This window comes from Montipora capricornis, chromosome 9 (genome assembly GCF_036669925.1).
Source record: "Montipora capricornis isolate CH-2021 chromosome 9, ASM3666992v2, whole genome shotgun sequence".
In the NCBI taxonomy this organism is placed as follows: domain Eukaryota; kingdom Metazoa; phylum Cnidaria; class Anthozoa; order Scleractinia; family Acroporidae; genus Montipora; species Montipora capricornis.
In genome coordinates this window covers 6,460,020-6,476,889 of record NC_090891.1, presented here as the reverse complement: position 1 = coordinate 6,476,889, position 16,870 = coordinate 6,460,020, and the positions used below count along the sequence as shown (strand labels likewise).

The following is a 16,870-nucleotide window of genomic DNA, read 5'->3' as shown; positions in this document are numbered from 1 at the left end:
TAAGCCATCCATGCAGCCTAAAAAGTTGTACCCTTTTATTGCTCAAAGTTTGGTCATGTGTTGACAATGTGAAAAATTTATGTTACATCTAACCTCTGTGATACACAACCAGTGCTCTAGCATTTGAAATGTCAAGCCATGAACTGTAACCTCTGAGCAGGCAATCTTTTCTTTAGACAGGTCCCTGTCTCAAGAAAAGAACATCAACATGGTTTTGATACAAATTGAGCTCCTAACAAGATGTTATAATATGCTAACGTTTTTTAACACACAGGATCACATAATGATGCATCTCTGGTAATTAATGTGCCAACCAGATAGCTACCAGATGTTGATTGTCAGAAGAAACAATGCGATCTTTTGTTCCAGTGGTTGGCTCATTTGAATACAAAAATTTGCTTTTAAGGTTGGACGTTCTTATTTTACACTTAGTTTTCCTTTTTTTCTCTGATTTGAGTCAGAAAACGTTCTCAACAGGTCCCAAAAGTTGCGTGGTAAACTTAGTTCGACTACACACTTGAGCTGATTCTCATTGTATCATTCAATAAGAAATCCAGAGTGTTACGTTAGAAACACGACCCTAAGCTTATAAATTCACTACAGTGACTCACTTTATACTACCCCCGAAAACAAAACAAAAAAAGAACTGAAAAAAACAAAACAAATGAGCAATAATAAAGACTTCCAGCATAGGTAGATCCTTAGTATGTTCTGTTCCCTTGGTTACTGGATCCTGACAAGAAGTGACAAGGTTTGGTAGTCTACCAGATGTATGGTATCAGTTTGGCAGTGTTTTGACGGTACATTTGGTATCGAGCTAGGTGACCCCATTTCTTTAAGCCTCGCTTCTCTATTATTGGAATACCACTAACACGGATCAGTAAATAAGCCACAAACAATGGAGAAATCGCACTCCAATACTGGTAACCGGACATCACTGAAGAGGCGGGAAGGAACAAGCTCGACCACATTAGGATCTCACCAAGGTAGTTGGGGTGTTGACTTAAACTCCAGAGACCTGTTGAGATCCACTTTTCCTTATTAGCTGGGTCAGCAAGGAATTGCGACTTTTGGCGATCAGCAGTTGCTTCAAGCAGAAATCCAATTAGCCAAAGAGACCACCCAAAATAATCCTTCCAGGTCAACCTCTCATCTTTGGCCGTGGTGTTCAAAACAAGAGTCGGCCATAAAGTGATCCACACCCAAACGCCTTGGAGAGTCCAGTAAATCAGAAAAATTATAGGATTTCCCCGAACTTTGTCAAAACGAGCGTCCTTTCCGTCGTTTAAAATTCGGTGAAAGAGGTACAGCCCCAAACGAAGTCCCCACAAAGTAACACAACCAGACTGAATAAGTTGACGCACATGAAATCTCCCGGTCTTACGAATGGAATGCCAGGTCAGGAGAATGAAAGTGGACGATCCGGCTAAATCGAAGAACATCTCCGTTTGAAGAAAGGAGGCTACCAGCCATAACGCCCATTGAATGCTAAAGTCTATTACTGCAGCAATAAAGAGGGGATTCGAAAAGAGGTTTTTCATCTTGAGTACATCTATCCTAGTAATTATTACGTAACGTACATGAGTTGATCGTTGAAAACACTTCATTGAACAGTCCATGTAAGAGCCATATGGAGTCCAAACTAAAGAAAAAAGATTTACGACTTAGAAATGAAGCATGTTTACATACCAGTTGACTCAAAGAGTAAATATCAATGAGAAATATTAATGAGAAATAAAAAAAGAGGGAGGAAACTTTTGATCAGCGTTATGTAATAAAAACTTTGTTCGAACATTGTCACGCAATCTTTGCCGGCAGAGTCCCCTCTCGTTTTCCCACAGGCTCCCCAAGCTGAAAATACGTGGTGTATGCGACAGCTTGTGTATACAGAAAATTGTATGGGAAAATCACCAATCGTAAAAAAATTGTGTAAATAACTATCTCATTTGAAATAAAGTTTTCCTACCACAAATGTGTGACGAACTAGTCTCTTGTGCCGAGTTTAGAGCCACTTCACTAAACGGCGTCAGAACAGTTCTAAACTCGGCACAAGAGACAAGTTCGTCACACATTTGAGGTAGGAAAACTTAATTTCAAATGAGATAGTTATTTACACAATTTTTTTACGATTGGTGATTTTCCCATACATTCTCTATATACACAAGCTGTCGCATACACCACGTATTTTCAGCTGGGGAGCCTGTGGTTAACGCCTGCCACACAGGCTATTTCTGAACGATGGGGAATTTTCTCTCTGTTCCCCCTCGAAGACCTCTATTGATTATAGCCGCCTTGGACTTCGGTATTCAATGGGCGTTGTGGTCTGTAGCAGCTTTTTATAAAACAGAGAAATTCTTCGATTTAGCTGGTTCATCGACTTTCCTCTTTCTTACTTTGCTCACGCTTCGATGGCGGTACAAGCGTTCAATGATACACCCGCGACAACTTGTCCAATCTGGCTGTGTGAGCATTTGGGCGCTTCGACTGGGGCTGTTCCTATTTCATAGAGTGCTTCAAGCCGGAGGGGATAACCGCTTCAACAAAGTTCGAGGATATCCAAGGAGGTTCTTGCTTTATTGGACTTTACAAGGAATCTGGGTATGGCTGACCCTTTGGCCTACCCTTATATTAAATACATCGGAAAAAGATGTTGAGCTGACCTGGAAGGATTATCTAGGATGGTCGCTTTGGCTGGTAGGATTTGCACTGGAAGTAGCAGCTGATCACCAGAAATCGTGGTTCCGTGATGATCCAGCTAATAAGGGAAAGTGGATATCAACTGGTTTATGGAGCCTATGCCGACATCCAAATTACCTTGGTGAGATCCTGTTGTGGTCAAGTTTGTTCCTGCCGGCTTCATCGGTGATGTCTGGTCACCAGTACTGGAGTGTGATTTCCCCCATGTCCGTGGCTTATTTTTTGACAAGACTAAGTGGTATCCCACTTTTGGAAAGGCAAGGTTTGAAAAAATGGGGTCACCTAGGAGAGTACCATAAGTACAGACAGAACACTGCTAAACTCATCCCTTATTTGTGGTAAAATTACTACAAATTAATATGGCATAAATCACTTTCACATTTTATGGTTTTCATGTGTTTGACTTGTTTCTACGAGTTAACTGCTCCACGATAGCCATTATTTTAGCAATGACCTCTCATGGTTCACCCTGTTAAGAATAGGCCATTAACGAGTTCATGTCTGCCTCCTCTTCCGTACTCTCAGTATTGGACTGGAACTAGCTTGCAATGGAGGCCAATGCGGGGGAATCTTTTCAAATGCAAATACATTTTAATATATTCCCCTGCATTAGCCTCCATTGCGAGTTACAATCCTAGACAAAACTGTTGGGAAGGTTAGCACTTTTGAAGTGTTCATTGCTTCTCCCCCCTCCTTCAATGTTGTGCAAAACTGAATGGTTTCAGTGGGGAATTGTTGAGTTACCTTCCAACATTGAATAGGGGGGAGGGGGGCAATGTAAGAGAAAGTGAAACTATTTCTTTTGAGCTTTAACAGAAGTGGGTTGAAATACAGCTCTGGTGTGGTTCATTTACATAACCTTTCCAACTACTTTTGTCTATGATTGTTGTTCCAGTCAATACTGAGAATACGAATATGGCCTATTAGTTTTCATCATTATCATATGTAACATACAGCTGTAGAACTAGTTACCATCACAAAAACTTTGCACCTAGACTCGCTTTGAAGAAGAGGCCGACATGAACTTGTTAATGGCCTATTCTTAACAGGGTGAACCATGAGAGGTCATTGCTAAATGGCTGTCATGACAAATAGTGCTTTGAGCTAAGATGAGTCTATTTTGTGCCAGGTGCAGTAAACTTGGAAATGGCCTATTAATTCTAAGTGGGCAGTTTACCCTTTAACTGTAGCGAGAACAAAACATTGATGGTCTTAAATTAAAATGATGTATGCTTGAATGTGAACAAACATGGGAAGATCCGTACCCGTTTCCACCGTTTTATGGAAATCAGTCAGGAACATGGGAAAAGGGACTTGAGAGAGTTAAAAAGCAAAAGATTTCCAGAGGAGCAATTACCTTCTGGATCCCCCTGGAAACTTTTTTGTTGTTTTGGAAACTGGGCATTATCTATCCTAGATTCACCCCTAACAAATTTTGCAGGCTACATTTTTCCACACTACATGCCAAGCAATCGAGATATTCAATAAATTTTGTGTCCCTCTCTCTGGCCTATTTATTGCTCATCCCACATAGACTTTGTATAATTTATAGGTACATGTAATTGCACGATTGCAAGTGCAATTTGGAATAAATCAACAAAGACAAACAAAAATGGGCTCATGCAATTTGTAGTCTTTGAGGAATCTTATTCATTCCAAATTGAACAAGAAAAACATGATTCATTTAAGCAATAGATCACAAGTTTCTATGGCTTATAGGCTGATAAACCACGCGGGATGTTGGTAGAGCACGAGAAGAATTCGTAAGTCACGAGCCACAGGTGAGTTATTTGCGAATTCTTTGAGTGTTCTTCCAACATCCCAAGTGGTTTATCATGCCTATCAACCATAGAAACCTGTGGTCTATTGCTTTTATATAAAAATTCAGAAGACGCGCGATTTTTCCATGAGTTTACTCAGGCACAATAAAACGTAGCTGATTGACCAATCAGAGCGGGCGCATTGATTTGGTTATTACCGGTATATAAAAATTTCGAAAGGACAGTAATAATTTTGTCATATTAAAGCAGAAGCAACATATGTGTATTATACAATGACATGAAAATTGCACCACCCAGGGCTCGCATCTGGAGTTTTCCATCTTTGCCCAACAAAGTGCTTTATATACAAGGGCGTAGCTATTCCAACAGGGGGTCACATTCTCTCATACCCAAGGTACTTACTGGTCATCCATGGTGTTTTTGGTGAAAGTGACAATTTTTCAGATGAGCAGCGATTGCAGGAGGAGGGGGGGGGGGGGGGGGTGGGGGGACAAGCCTATAAAATAGCTGCATACTATCAATCTCAGATGTCCGTGGACAATGGCAACAAGGGCGTTGATTTCAATCTGCAGTTAAACTTTTTTTGTGGCTCTGCGGTTTCGAAAGAAAACAACATGAAGAAAAGTTTTTACCTGCTTCTTATTTCCTTGTACAAGGCTTTTCCTGGGTTACCCGTAATAGCTTTGGCCTGTTTTACTTGCCGCGAACACGTTTCACGCTTTTCTCTTTGGGGAGATCAACAGAAAATAGCGCAGAGCCACAAAAAATGCTATCACATGATCAGAATTTTTTAACCGCAGACTGAGGCAGCATTTACATGAACGCGGTTTCATTCGATGCGGTTACACCTTCTGTTTACATGACAACGATCGAAACTGATGCCGAAACAGTGTCGATTTGAAACCACTGCCAAAATCGGAAGATTTTAAAAATGATGCAGTTTCATCTGTTGTGTAAACAGTGAAACTGCATCAATTTGAATGCGGTTACTATTTTGGTGCTAAATTTGCATTATTCAATTCAAAATCGGTCAGTGTAAAATGCAGACTGCAGACCGGGGGTAATGCAGGCGAGGTTATAATTAAATTTAACTGTTGAAAAGCCCAAACCCATTAGAAACGCTAAGAGTTAAGCCTTTGTTTTAGGCCTAATTAGGCCTAAGGTTACTAGTAGCATTTCTAAGGGGTTTGGGCTTTTTCAACGCTGTCAGTTACATTATAATCTCAGTCTGCACTTTACCCCTGGTCTGTAGTCTGCGTTTTACACTGACCGATTCAAAATAGTGAATTTAGCACATGGTGCAGCACCCGCTTTATATAACATCACGACTTGATTTTCTGGTGAAAACGGTTTTGTGTAAACACTTCCAAACCGCATCGATTTTGACGGGGTTTCGAAGTCATGGAACCATGTCGATGTGAAACTGCTTTCATGTAAACGCTGCCTGAAATCAACGGTCCGTTAAGTCAGTGAAGTGAGCTGAAAAAAAAGCCCGTGTCCACGGACGTCTGAGATTGATAGTACATGAAGCAAGTTGCAGGTGACATAAATTACTCCGTTCCAGTCTCACCAAGGTATGCATGTAGTTTCATTTGCCAAAAAGTAATTAAATATGTGTTAATAACAACATGGGGTATCAGTAGAATATCACTGTATCTTTGAAAACACCCAAGAGGGCACCAGGTCTAGTTTGCAACTCACAAGACTTAAGAAGATTTCTTGATAAGATTCAAGATTTCATCACAGCCCAGTGGCCTGAAGGCATCAAACATACAGTACTTCCACACTAACAAAGGAGTGAAGTGATCCTCACACAATTTGAGCAATTGTCTCTTAAAGTCACCTGAAAAATTCAGGTGGATCCAATGGGATTCGAACCTGTGACCTCTGCGAGACTGCTGCAATGCTCTAACCAACTGAGCTATGAAGCCATGTACAGTTGGGACCAGGTCATTTTGTTGGGGTTGTGTGTTCCCGTGAAATGAATACAGGGGTTTCATTACAAGCTGGTCACTGGAGGTATACTGCCATCTGTTTTTCAGAAATTTGCCTCTCACTGCCGGCTATTCTGTCTTGATTTTCACTCAAACCCTTGTAAAAGACGAGAGTGAAGTTGCCTTTTACATTGATTCCACGTAGCCCAGGCATCTACTTCACAATATATATATACAATGTATATAAATTTGAAGTTCGGGTTACAAACGAAGGAGTGAAGTGATCCTTGCACTTAACAGGTTTCGCAGAGGTCACTGGTTTGAACCCCGTTGGAGCCCCCTGAATTTATCAGGTGACTATAAGAGACAATAATTCCTCAAATTGTCCAGTGAAGTGGAAGGATCACTTCACTCCTTCATCTACAATCCACACTTCAAATATACAATGTAATAATATTATTATTATACATTCATTTCATTCATACATCTCATCCAAGCAAAATGTCCCAGATTTACGTACATCCACATCAACAAGAATACACGTACATTAAAAATTTTGATTTTAGATGTAAAAACTTTTTAAACTTCTCAGCCAAGGACTTGTCATCATAACAGGTTGGATAAAAATGTTGTCTTGCCAGTAATAGATGGTTCAAAGTTTGGAACAAAACCTTCTCGTTATAATTATGTATGATTGTTTTCAGAGATGACTGCATTGAAGTAACCTCTCTTGGTTCTGTATATCAAGTCCCTGTACACAGTACAAAGTATGTTGTCTCTTGCAGTTCAACTGACACGATGTGGCATTCTACCAGTTACAGTGTATCATTTGAAGAGTTATCATTAATGCACTAAAGATCAAAGAAAGTTTGACACAGAATCTTTTATTAATAAAATTACAGTAGCATCATACATTTGAAACCTTTCCCATCGTAAACAGTACAAAGTTGAAGCCATGCTAGAATGACAGACTGCCCCAGGCGGAAAATAAAATTACATTTACAATAACTTAATTCAATGACATCATGGAGCTCCTGATGTAACAAGCTTTTCCATGGCTTGCAGAACCCCATCACTGGTCATATTGCTAAGCTGTACAGAATTCTCTTTTCCATAATCTGCAATTAAAATATGAATAAATTATAAGGGATGTCTTAAACTGGTTTTACAAAATAATTAAAGAAACATAAAAATGCTGATAAAATACATTGTAAGCTTTATTTTTTGCTGAGTTTGTAATTAACAGACATCAATATGCATCGTCACTGAAAGCTCAAAAATAAAAATAATTATTAGGCTAAGCGTACATGTACACAATTAGTTCATGTTAACCCATTGCCTCCTGGGAGTGACACTTAACAGATTTCACTCAGTCTACCACCAAACGATTTTACTCGTCAACTGAGGGAGTCCTATGGCACACGAAAAGTCAACGGGTTAAATTTAGAGATAATCGACCAATATCAAGCATGGCTGTACTGGGTATAGAAGCACTTTGCCAGACACTGTTTTCCATTCTAAGGACCATATTGTAGTTGCATGTTATGGACTGACTCCCTTGCACAACCAGGAAAGGATGAACGATGGCTGTTGCAGCAAGAGAGCTGCAATGATTGAAGACCTCCCCAACTTGATGCAACAAGTCAAGATGTCTGGATTGAGTAATCTGGATTCCACAACTGTCTTGTGAAAATTTTACTAATAATAAATGACTTTGTCAACTTGGTTTATTGTTTCATTTGTAACTTAGGCCAAAAATTAAGCAAATAGTGGCGGACAGTCATCAAACGTAGGCAATGAACTGTTGTAAAAGTCAAAGTTGAAAACTGAATGTTACCCAAGAAAGAAAAATGGTTACAGTACAGTGGTACTCTCTATTCATCTTGTTGCTGTTATTTTTTGCATCAGAATTATTTATAATAGACTGGAAGTGTCAGTTCACCCTATCACAAAGTGATTCAACCAACAAGAGATACAATTGAATGACATAAGATATTAAATGATGAATCTTTCTGTTAAGGCACTGGACTACTTAAAAATATCACAGTGCTCTTCACTACAATGAAAGCTACATGTGTGAACTTATGACTAGTCTGGATGCCCTGCAACTGACTTACAAGACACTCAAGGTGTTGGAAATGATCTCAATATTGTTGTGTTGGGTTGCCTACACGTATGTATGATAGTATTATAATTACATGTAAGTTGCAAAGGATACATGTATAAATTATAGATGCATGGCATACTTTTCATGTTTGTATAGAAAACAATCTAAATCCATCTCCATCATGAGCACTGACAGAAATCTAATACAACCTTGGGAGCTAAACTGAGTTCAGGTAGCAAAGGTCCTGTCCGCTGACAAATTAGTGTCAAACGGAGGCATATTTACAATAAAAGATACATACTTTTTTTTAGATAGAAGGGTCTTATTCAAAAAGAATTATGATATATACATGTACATGTAATTGTTTACAATATTTTAAGAATTAGAATTTAACTAGAACAACATCATTAGTAAGAAGGAACATGTAACTTTTAAGCCTGGTGAATGAATGAAGTCAGATTGATTTTCTGGTTGTGACATTGGCCTCCTTGGAAAATATCAGAGTGCTCTTGACAGGAGTGGAACCTTTTGACAAGCTGATTGTTTCAGTCTTTGAATGCACTACCACTGAGTTTGATACAGTTCATCAGTGTTCGACACTTACTTTCTTACTAATTTGCTCTTTGGGCAACCAGTTCTGTTTTTTGGTTGCCCATGGCTTTTTTTCAGTTGCCCACCTTCTAAAGAACTGTTGCCCATTAAAACTCAAAGGAGCTGGCTTGTAAAAATGTCAATTTTGTGTAAAACGTGTGTAAAATGAGTTAGACAGACCAACGCAACTCCTTCTTTGTGTCCATGGTATTCTTAGTACATGTAGCCTTCACAGTTTTGCTTTGACAAGCATATCTTTAAGCGATTTGCCTTTTCTATTTGAGATCACAGGAGACATTACTTTAGGGTGTTCAGGGAAATCAAAACTAGGAAATGGTGACATGGAATTCCTTACATCACAAACAAGATGATTCTGAGGGAATACGACCTTTATCCAGACCATTTGCCATAAACTTGAAAAACGATGGGCCGCCTTTTTTCAAGATTACCCAAATAGAATCCGTTTCAATCTTGTCCATTTGTGTCCATCCATGCTTCTCTTTTCTTTGCTGCATTTCTTTTACACTGTATGTTGTTATTGCAATGTTTCGTTCCACTTTTCGGGCATTTTAGGTGTCATGAAATCACATACAGCCTGTATCTCTCTGAGATTAGGCTGGTTTTGAATTAAATGCCATTTGTAGCGAATAGTATGTTCTTTAAGCCTTTCAAAGCTGGTTGAAATTGTGAGACAAAAGGTAGCATTTTCTTGAGCGCTTATTCGATAATGGGAGTGTATTTGGCCTGGCGAAAACTGGGTAAGATTGTAACAAACGCTCTTTTTGTGTGGAGAAAGATGGTGGCTACAAACATGTTCCTCCTTCCAATCTGTTTTGAGGTTTTTACAAGTACCATTATACTTTTAACAGAAAAATAAATGACAGCAAAGAGATGTAACATTGTTTTTTTTTTTTAATCATGTTTGCGGTGACTACTGTACATCATATTACTAGTCACTTTCTTCGTTGCCAATCAAATTATTCCGCAAAATATCAGTCGAACAAGATGAGTTGTTTTCCTTGCCCAAGGATACATTTCACTTGCCCCCGGCAATCGGGCAAGCGTTAGTGTCGAACACTGTACATGTATGCACTAATGCCAATTTAGGGCCTGGCCAAACCGGAAATGTTTGGCATTTAGTCCATTTACTATCGGGGGTTCCCCATTGACAAGTAAAATTGTCTGGCATTAGACATTATAGTAAAATACTTAGTATGGCTGGTTTAGGCCGGTTCAGGGGTGAAAGGGTTAAATTAATGGGACATATTGTTTGGTGACCAAACATGGTGATGTTGAAGTGAGTGGCTAAACAGTTTAAAAATGTTTGCCCTAACTCAGATCAAATTCCACAAGCAAAGAACTATGGGTCACAAATACATAACTACAAGCAGCCGAGCAAGCGTGGCACAGTGCTTACTGTTAGTTACAGTAAAAGTTTACAAATCTAACACTTCATGTAACTAAACTGACATCATCATCAATCCAATTTTGATCCCAGCTTATCCCCGTAGACGCACTTATAGACAGGGGTGGCCAGATTTACCCCACTTTGGCAGCAATCTCTCACTCCCACTCTCCATCTCGCTTGATTCATGGCATCCTTTTCCTCCAATCCAACACTCTTGCTCTCTTCCACTTGCGTCTTCCTCAACGTCGTTTGGTCGTCCTCGCTTCCTCTTGCCCTTCACTTCAAACTCCAATGCTTTTCTCAGAAAATGCCCATCATCCCTCCTCAACACATGCCCGTACCATCTCACTCCATTGGCCTTTGCCATCTGAACCACTGTTTCCTTCAATCCTAACATCTCCATTAGGTCCTCTGTCCTCTTCTTCTCCATCAGTTTTGCACCACACATTGCTCTCTCGGTCCTTCTCAAAATTGCCATCCCATTTTCCCTCAGAAACCATGTCTCACTCCTATATAACATTGCCAATCTTACTCCGATAAACCATTCATTTCATCTTCAGCGAGAACCTTTTTGAGTTACATGTAAGCAACTCTCCGCATTCCCTGAACTTCACCCAGCCAATTCTTGCTCTTGCTGTCACAGTTGCCTCGCAATCACCACTTGCACCCTATCCCCCAAAATAAGAGAACGTCTCACCGTTTCCACCTGTACACACAAATCCTCCACCAGTTCCACTAATCCATCAACTTGCTTCTCGCATCTTCCACACACAAAATCTCTCCCCAACCTCCAGGTCACCCTCTTTACTTTCACGCATCTGCCATGGATCCATTTCCCGCATTTCACTCACAACACTGAATTTGCCATGGTACTCACTTCCCACAAATACCACATGGATCTATCTTACTCACAGACATTTCACCTTCTGCCCAACTCACCACCACTTTAAATTTGTCTTTCCGGAAAAAAAAAGAAAAAAAAAAGTGGTAGCGAGTGGTAGTGGTAGTGAGACAGTTAAATGCATATTATTACACTGTATACCGTAAACACCCGGGGATAAGCCACACCCTGAATTTAGCAGCTCAAATTTTGGAAAAAAATTTTTTTTGAAGGAAATCAAAGAAATCCAAAGCCGAGTCTTTAGAAGTCCTCTTCGTCCACAGCACTGTTAGGTTCACGAAGGCATTCTCTTCAAAATGGAACTACGTCGGCCAAACCTAGCATGATCAGCTCTCAAACCAATAAGCACATGCAAACAGCTGTTTCGGGCTTGTTGGCCTACGTCAGTGCGCCGTAGCTATTAACAATGCACCAGAAAATACTTACCCACAATTTTACCACTTTAATTTGATGAACATCAGTTCTACCAACTTTGACATAAAATTATGATTGACTTTTTCTGGTATTTGTTGACAGGAATTTCTTCATTCAACACAGTTTTTCCATAGATTTTTGCATCACAACAAGAAAGTGACTGGAACATTCATAGGTTAGTAACCAGGGGCCTGTTGCTCAAAAGTCCCGAAACTTTACGGGCCGTTTTTGGGTGTCACAATTCCCTTTGTATCTCAAGAAAGGAGAGGATTTAATTCGTCAAACTTCACAGTTATTTTTCTTTTTGTTGCCTTGAAAACATGTTAAAAAATCAGCTTTCTAAAACAAGCGGTTGGCAAATTTCACAAATGGCTTTTCGGGACTTTCGACAAACGGGCCCCAGGCATTAGATTGGACTCATAGGTGGAAACTGGACACCCGAAGCAGCCTTTTTCAAATGTTCCACAGATAATAAGCTGCAGCCCCGATTACTTGCGATGATTTTTGGCCAACAGGTGCAGCTTATCTGCAGGTGTTTACGGTACATGTATCCTGATATGATGAATCCATCAAATTATGAACAAAAGAGAAAAAATAGTGATAATGACAGCATGATTCTACAAAATTTTAAATGTCATAGAACTAAACTTAATTCTTGTAGATCACCAAACCTACAGATTTGTGAAGAATCTGCAGGTACATGTAAAGGGTGCTCTGCAAAAACTGTGCCAAGAATACTGCTAACCAAGGAAGGACAAATAAAGTCCCATCTGTTGTATATCTCCAAATCAACTGCATTGCATGCTGGTTCTGTTCTTGGTGCAGGCAGGTACCGATAGCACTCTTTCCAACTAACGTCATGATCTAGCGTCCAAAGCATTATGGGATTAATATGCGGACAAAGACATTTCAGCAATGTTTGTCTGCATTTCAATCGCACAATGCTTTGCATGAATGTATTTTTATCAACTGTGGAAAATGCTATTCATATTATTTCAATCATTTATTCTTACCAAATCGTGCATATATCTTAGGCTGAATTCCACTGCACTCTCGAACCAGAATAGGGAGTTTAGGGTTATCTTTCTTCAAGCCAATATAATATTTTTCCAAAAAGTCTCTAGAATAGAAAAACATGGACTTCATATGAAACATTTGAGCATTCCAAGCTATTTGAGATACAATGTACTACAAATAGAAAAGTGTAAGGTTCAAAGGGATCAATGGACATAGGATGAATCATGGGTTTATGGTCACCTCACCACCAGGACACTCACCACCAAAGATAATCTTGCCAACACCAAGTCACCATCACAAATGCACAACTGAGACTACTGTACCACTCAAAGTGCATCCTGTTCACTGAAGATAAAGGTAATCTTTGACTAAGTTGAAAACAGACTACCAAACATTGATGAGTGCCTCCTGCTCACTGCAGATAGTCAAGAGTAATTTTTGCCACTATATACAGACCATGGTGTGTATAAGATTATTGATCAAGGAGCCCCCCATTTGCTGAAAATAAGGTGGGCTTTGCCATTGTAGAGAATGAATGAACTACTGGCAAAATTGAAATGTGCTCCATTCATCAAGTAGAAGTCCTTGTGGCTCAAGTAAACATAAGTTTAAGTGAAGCGATCGCTCATCAAGAATGATTGTTGTACTGTCCAAATTATCACTCAGTATTTGCTTGGTTGGGAGATACCTCCTTGCAGGGGAGACTTTACCGGTGGCGAGCCTTCCTGGAGGTGAGATGACTATTTACTGAGCCATGTTTGGAATTATTGAGAAGTTAGCCTGCGTAGCAGGTGGTTTGGCGAATTGTAGACTCCTCTTTCCTCTGGGATTGACTTTTGAGTGATTGTTTTGAGTACATGGGTGTGCGAAAACCTGGACTGAAGTCAAACTAGAACGCAAGGGGGAAGGGACCGAGGATAAGGAGTGAGAAACCACCTGCAATTAACCCCTCATTCTTCGAAACCTCCGTTCGCCCATGGACAGAGAAAATATTGTTACTCATTGACTGATAAAGTATCAGAAAAAAACCGCCTGTCATTCAAAATTAACTTTACTGCTCCCTTTCGTAAAAGTGTAAAGACAAAACAGAACAGAAAGGGTGGACAGTCTGTTTTCAAAACATTTAGAAACTTCCTTGCGGTAGTTGGATTTTCTGGTGTTCTTGTAAATAAGAGCAGAAAGAGGTAAAACACTTTCAAAATTGAGGTGACATTTTGGTGGTTTGGTAAGCTTTGTATTTCAGCTTTTTCTAACTGGCGAAATGTATTCTGCATTAGTAATCACACCTTTGAGAAGTATCATCGGTGACCAGATCAAATAAGCTGAAGAATTAGGGCTCACAGCAACCTCGTTGGCAGCTGCCAGATGTACACTGTATGCATTGGGAAGTTCCTGCTACATTGTAGTTTTTGCATCCGCAGAAGATGTGCTAGACAAGGCATTTCTCAAAATGACATTGAAATAACTTCCACAAAAAAAAAATGTTGGTTACCGGTATATACCATTGTCGACAAATTGCACACAGTAGAAACATGGATAGGGAAACACTAACAGTAAGTTGAAATCTCAGTTTGATCTTTGTAACGTTTTTCCCAAGTGAATTAGCTGTATTACCACCATGTTTACAAAAGGTGCCCTCTAATTGGTTGGGAGTTGACATCAAATCTGTGCTTGTCACACATGATTGGAAATAGGAGGTTTCGAAAATGTGGCATTGATTGCAGGCAGAAGAAAGATAAGCTACAATGAAAATCTACAAGTCGTATAATAACTAGACATGCATCTGTAGTGCTTCGTACTGGCTTGAGTTAGTGATAAAATGATTTGATTCGACACACCAGTGACCTGTAGTTATATACCTGACTAAATGGCTCGAAGGCTGGCTAGTCAAGTAACTAGAATGAATTTTAAGTCATCAGTAGCATGCGAAGGGGCTTTTAAAATGTCCTCGACATAGAAACTACATGTAGATTAGTTTTTAATTAGTGCTGAGTTATACCTAGTTTTTCGGTCGTTTTAACATTTATACCTTGTAATTCTTACACGGCATGTCTGAAAACCAGCTTGCTGAGCCATTTGCCGTGTTTTAAATAGAGTTGATTGAAGGATTGATAAGCTATCTCTTCTTGGTGAGTCCCCCATGTTTCTCTTTCGCCCCGCAAAGAGAGAGCCTGCAAGGAGATCAGGGCTCCTCAGTCCCGAAAAAGAAACCAAAATGTCTATCTCTCTTGTTCTTTTAGCCCTTATTTTGAGTGAAGAGCCACCAGAACATGTAATCTTACCTTCGCCTTCTCTTTCAGTCACAGTAATGGAAGCTTCAAATGTGACTTGTATTCTATAATTGCTCCAAGAGAAAAACCATTTGCTACAAGTCTTACCTGGTACCTTGACTACTGAGCGACTTCTGGCACAAGTGAATGCGAATTTCTCTCACGTATTTCCCAAGGTTTGAACGCCAGGCAGCCGCCATCTTGTTTCCACACTTGCTTGTTTATAAGCCCGCGATACCGTACCTTTCGCCAGCGGTAGGTCTCGTGGAATCGAGGCTTAAGGTAGCCTGGTCGGGCTGTTTTAGGTAGGGTAATTTTGTAGTTAGGAGCTCTAAACGTCAAATTTGCAGAGCAAGAGTCCATCATTTGCAAAATCACGGCCACGTAACAATTGAGAATGATTTTCCAGCTGTTTAAATGACATTTTGATATAAACTGATATAAATTTGAAAAAAGGTGGGCCGACGTTTTTCAAATTTACACAAATGCAATCCATTTCAATCCTCCCCAGTTTTGTCCACCCTTGTCCCTCCATAGCTTTCCTGTGTTTTGTTTGAGTTCCTCTATAGTTTTGAGCCGTTATTTTGTTATTTCAGTTAATTCTATGACCATTTGATCAATGCTGAAATTGCCTAAAATTGCGTGACCTAGCCACTTTAATTAAAGGGTAACTCGGCTAAAAGACAATTTTTGGGAGTTTTTTTAAAGTAAAGAAAACGAGCCCAGTAGCTTTTTTTACCCGTGAATTTTACCCTTAAACCTTGTATATCACCGGATGTTCACGATCCCATCACAAACGCTTCGATTTGCTGTGGTAGTCCAGCTGTTATCGACAAAAAAAAGCTGGAATTGTTCAAATTGGTGATACAAGCATGAAACTTTCACAGATTGTTAAGGGCCCAAAGGGTAATATTTTCTGATGTAGGGCCAAGCCAAATTAAGCTCTGGAGTCCAGATCTGAGCATGCTCCGATTTTGCTAGCATGGAAACGAGGCTAAAAATGAAAAACGCCTTAAATGAAAGAGTTTCATGAAAATAACTATCAGTTATGACAAAACTGATAATTTGTAGTACATTTGGATAAACTTCAAGCTTTTAATGCAGTCACGTGACCAGTTATAACGTTTTTAATCATCAGGCTTGGGTACCCTGTCGTCAAATTTTGTTTAGACGATTATTCAATGTTTTGTGCATAACAATTGCTGAAGAACTAGGTTTTAGCCTTCAGATATACCAAAAAAGTGAAAATTGTTTTATTTGTTTTTAATGTGGCCACTTAAAAAGTCTATTTTCTAGCTGTTAATCTTTTTACTTTACGATTCACTTTGCTATTTGTTTCGTTAATAAATTAATACTGCACGAGGACAAGGGATTTCTTGTCTGTTTGCCATTGTGCCCAAGTGATTAAAATCATCCCGTTTGTCTTTGGCGATAGCAAGGGAATCTACTTCTATTTAGTATACAATGTACCACTCAGAAATTATTTCGCAAGCAACCTACGTTATGCTTCTACCCTGGAATTGGACAAGAAAGTCAGAGAATGTGCCATTCCTTTGAATGACAGTAAACTCATCGCTAAACTTTCAACTGGCGACCTCATAGCAGTTGAAGCAAAGTATCATGCAGCTTTTTTAGAAAAGAAACAATGCTCCGATGCTATCGACAGCACATCAGTTGACCTTGAAGAGTTAGCGTTTGGAGAGCTTATAGGTTACATTGAGGAATGTCTGGAACAGGAAGTGCAAGGAGT

General features: G+C 39.6%; 3 protein-coding genes across 5 annotated transcripts in view; 1 reads left to right on the top strand and 2 right to left on the bottom strand.

Moving 5' to 3' along the window:
* LOC138015592 (uncharacterized) overlaps positions 1-16,870 on the bottom strand; it is a 37,625-nt gene that overhangs the window by 4,905 nt on the left and 15,850 nt on the right. For 2 of the 3 annotated variants that reach the window (XM_068862674.1, XM_068862673.1), the window contains exon 1: positions 94-1,723. The exons of the other annotated variant lie outside the window; for it this stretch is intronic. In XM_068862674.1, coding sequence (XP_068718775.1) covers positions 762-1,619 — 858 coding nt within the window. In that variant the 5' untranslated portion in view covers positions 1,620-1,723 and the 3' untranslated portion in view covers positions 94-761. Of the gene's footprint in view, positions 1-93; positions 1,724-16,870 lie in introns of those variants that run through there. 3 annotated transcript variants of the gene reach the window in all.
* LOC138015594 (uncharacterized) lies at positions 2,200-3,079 on the top strand. Its single transcript, XM_068862676.1, has one exon. The coding sequence runs from the start codon at positions 2,239-2,241 to the stop codon at positions 3,037-3,039; it is 801 nt and encodes a 266-aa protein (XP_068718777.1). The 5' UTR covers positions 2,200-2,238; the 3' UTR covers positions 3,040-3,079.
* LOC138015597 (NADH dehydrogenase [ubiquinone] 1 alpha subcomplex subunit 2-like) lies at positions 7,281-15,415 on the bottom strand. The gene is made up of 3 exons (XM_068862679.1): positions 15,229-15,415; positions 12,847-12,953; positions 7,281-7,530 (listed from the first exon to the last, which is right to left on the bottom strand). The coding sequence occupies exons 1-3, from the start codon at positions 15,318-15,320 to the stop codon at positions 7,436-7,438; spliced, it is 294 nt and encodes a 97-aa protein (XP_068718780.1). The 5' UTR covers positions 15,321-15,415; the 3' UTR covers positions 7,281-7,435.